At 38.1% G+C, this 3,594-nt stretch overlaps 1 protein-coding gene across 1 annotated transcript; it reads left to right on the top strand.

Moving 5' to 3' along the window:
* Positions 1 to 377: 377 nt before the first annotated feature.
* On the top strand, positions 378 to 1,483 carry LOC18428129 (uncharacterized). Its single transcript, XM_006837168.4, has one exon. The coding sequence runs from the start codon at positions 598 to 600 to the stop codon at positions 1,162 to 1,164; it is 567 nt and encodes a 188-aa protein (XP_006837231.1). The 5' UTR covers positions 378 to 597; the 3' UTR covers positions 1,165 to 1,483.
* The last annotated feature ends 2,111 nt before the right edge of the window (positions 1,484 to 3,594 follow it).

Genomic DNA, 3,594 nt, shown 5'->3' with positions numbered 1-3,594 from the left:
TTTAAAATTTCTTTGATGTCTGACTACACTAATCATTTAGCAAGCCAGATGGGAATCACATATTTAACTGACTCAGTTCATCGGTAGCCGTTGGATCCCCAATAAAAACATGTTTGGAGTACATCTACTTGGAGTAAAAACACAGAGATTCCAGACATGAACTACCTCTTAATTAGATAAAAGTAAGAAAGAGAGAGCCAACAAGGAAATCCAAAACCTAGGAACCCCAACAAGAGAGACATCAACTAACATTGTCCCTTTTAACAGCTAGCAACTGACCACATTTTAAGACCCTCCAAAAATTAACCAAACTAAAGTTACAGCATGGCCCCACAAGAGAAATATAAGGGAAACCCACATCCAATTCCACATGCCAAACCCGGTTTTATTTAATTCTCCCCGCGTAACGTACTTTATTTTTAACTCGTCAAACCAACTGGATCCAAACTGGTTCAATCATCAAACACAATCACTATATATACACATATCCATGACTCTCATTCACAAAATTCATCACACAATCCAGACTCTCTATCAAAAAATCCATTGACTCACTCCTCTTTCTCTGTGAAAACCCATCACAAAATTGATAGAGAGATGGGAAACTACATCTCTTGTGCATCTACCGGCGTTCCCTCGAAGAATTCCGGTGTAAAAGTCGTGCTTTCTGATGGATCGATAAGACGATTCGATCGTCCAGTTAAGGCTGCAGAGCTCATGTTGGAGGCTCCTAATCACTTCCTCTCCAATTCGAAATCGGTTCATCTTGGTCGCAGATTCTCCCCGATTCCTGCTGATGAGGACCTAGACATGGGGGAGGTCTACTTCATGTTCCCAATGAGGAGGGCTAATTCCATGGTTTCTCCAGCAGATATGGCCGGAATGTTAATGAGGGCTGATAAGGCTATTAAGAAGACTTCTGGGGGTTTGAAAAGGGTGTTGCCAGAAATTATTCAAGAAGAGGATTATGCCAGGAAAATTGATTCCCGGCCGACAGAAATTGGGGAGGTCGGAAATTGCGGCGGGGAAGTGAATTTCCGGCGACCGGGATTTGAGGAGGTTGAGGACTTTCCAATGGGTTTTAATCATAGGTTGAGCATGTGTAGATCAAGGAAACCACGTTTGGAGACCATCAATGAGGAGGCCACTGTATGTTCCAGATAACAGTGATATTATGGTGAAATCCGAAGATTTTTGTAAAAAAGTGTTATTAAGTGATTAGGTTTTTGTATAGGGTTGAAGGATTTGGAGCCTTGGATCTACCCTGAATTTGGATGGGGTATGGTTTTTGGATTGGTTTTTCATTTTCCCCATGATAGAAACCCCGAAAGGTTTCGATGGGGAAACGTGGTGGGGGATGATAAATTGGAAAATAGCAAATAACTTACATTTGTTAAACTAGTGAAAATTATTGCATATTTCATCAAGGTGCTGTTTGTACTGCTGCACATAAGAGTCATCATATTAGTACTATTACTAAAAATTATTTTTGTTTTGTTTTGTTTCTTTTTTTATTATTATTGTATCGATCGATTTTGCAACATTTTCAACGCAAGCCGGATTCAGAAAGGGACTAGGGCTGTTAATAGGCGCATTTTGGGTTGAGCCAGCTCTAGCCCGTGCCTGACTTGGATTAGTGTAGGGGGCAAGCCCAGTAACTAAGTTTTGAGCCTAGCTGAGACTGGACCCCACCCAAAACCAAAATATTTGGGGCCTATCAGGCTGGGCTAGTAGTCCTTGACTTGCAACTGAAACGGAGGCTACAATTGGGACTCGGCTCAGAGGCCCAAGTGCTGGCTCCACCCGTCAACAACCCTAAAACGGATTAGACACAAGAGCAAGAAAAAATGTACCTTAATGGTTATATTTTTGCGACGTGCACCATAAAAACTGAGTCAAAAACTTGATTTATGGTTTTCGAAATAGGGAACTTCTACATGAATGAATAATTCACATGTACTATGGTGGAAGATTCTTGACCGTCGCATTGTGTTATTTTTTTGGGAAAATTATAAAAATCTTTCAAGTTCTATGCAAGTTACTCCCAACTTAACTTTTTTTTTCACTTTTTCTTTTCAAAAAATACAAATATCCCCAATCAAATAAAAAATAAAAAAATACCTAAACCACCCTCTTTTACTTTTACCTCATCCACGCTTCGCTCCCTATCTCACCAAAATAGGGGCTTCAGCACTACGTAAATGCGGTCTTGCAATACTGATCCAGCACTGTATAAAGTGCGGCCTAGCAGTAGAGCTCTTACACTGTGTAAAGTGCGGCCCGGAAGTTGTAAAGGACGGTCCAATAGTAGATGATATTGGATTCTAGGACTCCGGCACTATGTAAATAGTAGTCCGGTAGTACTCAAGCAGTTGTAAAGGACGGTCTAGTAGTAGATGATATTGGATTCTAGTGCTCCGGCACTATATAAATGGTAGTTCGGTAGTACTCAGTTTGTTTTGGCGAAAAATGAGAGAGAAAAAGTTAGGTTGGGGTAAATTGCATAGAAAGTATGGCTTTTTTTTATATATAATTTTTCCTCTTTTTTGGGTAATTCAATAAGAAACACACTACGTGGTGACTAGGAAATGGGATGCTACCACCACATCCTTAACCGCTTCCCACCATCACATTGTGTTATTAATTTAACAGTGTTACATAGTGTTTTAAAACTTGCATTTGCATAGAATCATTGGATCAGCAATCAAGATAAGATCTGAATCGGTCTGAATCAGTTATCCAAATAATTTTAAAATAAATAAAGTAAAATAATTTAAAAACTTGGAAGATTTTTTCAATTTAAAATTTTTGGAGCCCACCTAACTATTGCTAGTGATTATTTTTAAAAGTTAAAGTTTGAAATTGGGTCTCTGTTCAATCTTGAGATATTATCTTCTCAAGTATGTAGAAGGTGCAATTAGGAAATTGTTTTCATTGAGGTTAATATATGGGTTGAAGAGGTTATATCCCTAAAATTTGGGTTTCTTAAATTAATCCTAGGTGTGGTTTTAAATGAGGGAATAAATGAACAGCAGACTCCCGAGGGAGTATAAATTCCTTTGGCAATTAAAAAAAAATCACCCCTAACACCTTTGGTCATTAACGGTCTGATTTTTTGGATTGCCCCTTTATATGATTGCCACGTGGGTTCTTTTGTTTTAAACCCAGTCAGGATCCTTATCGAAAGATATTATACTCCTTCAATAGTACACTGTCCATTTATTCCCTCAAGTAAAAGCCTACCTAAGATTAATTTAAGGATCCCAAAATTTGGAGATAAAACCTCTTCAACGCATAGATTAACCTCAACAAAAAAAAGTTTCTAATTGTGCCATCTACATACTTGAAAAAAAATATCGTTTCAAGATTGAATAGAGACCGTCCAATTTTTAGAGTGTAAGATATAAGTAAAAAAAAAACTCAAATTTTAAATTTTACATTTTTAAAAGTTTTAAATAAAAAAAATCTCCTCTTTTTACCAACGGAGGAAGCTTATACTGTACTCCGCAATAGTACATCGTACTCTCCAAGAGTACATCCCCTTCTTCATTTGCACTTGCGCAGACGGTTTCACTTGTCCCGATGATGTAGGTG

Source organism: Amborella trichopoda, chromosome 13, assembly GCF_054954075.1.
Source record: "Amborella trichopoda isolate Santa Cruz 75 chromosome 13, AtrichopodaSantaCruz75HAP2 v2.0, whole genome shotgun sequence".
Lineage (NCBI taxonomy): Eukaryota > Viridiplantae > Streptophyta > Magnoliopsida > Amborellales > Amborellaceae > Amborella > Amborella trichopoda.
Note: the sequence above shows the minus strand (reverse complement) of the source record. Positions and strands in the feature narration are given on the sequence as shown.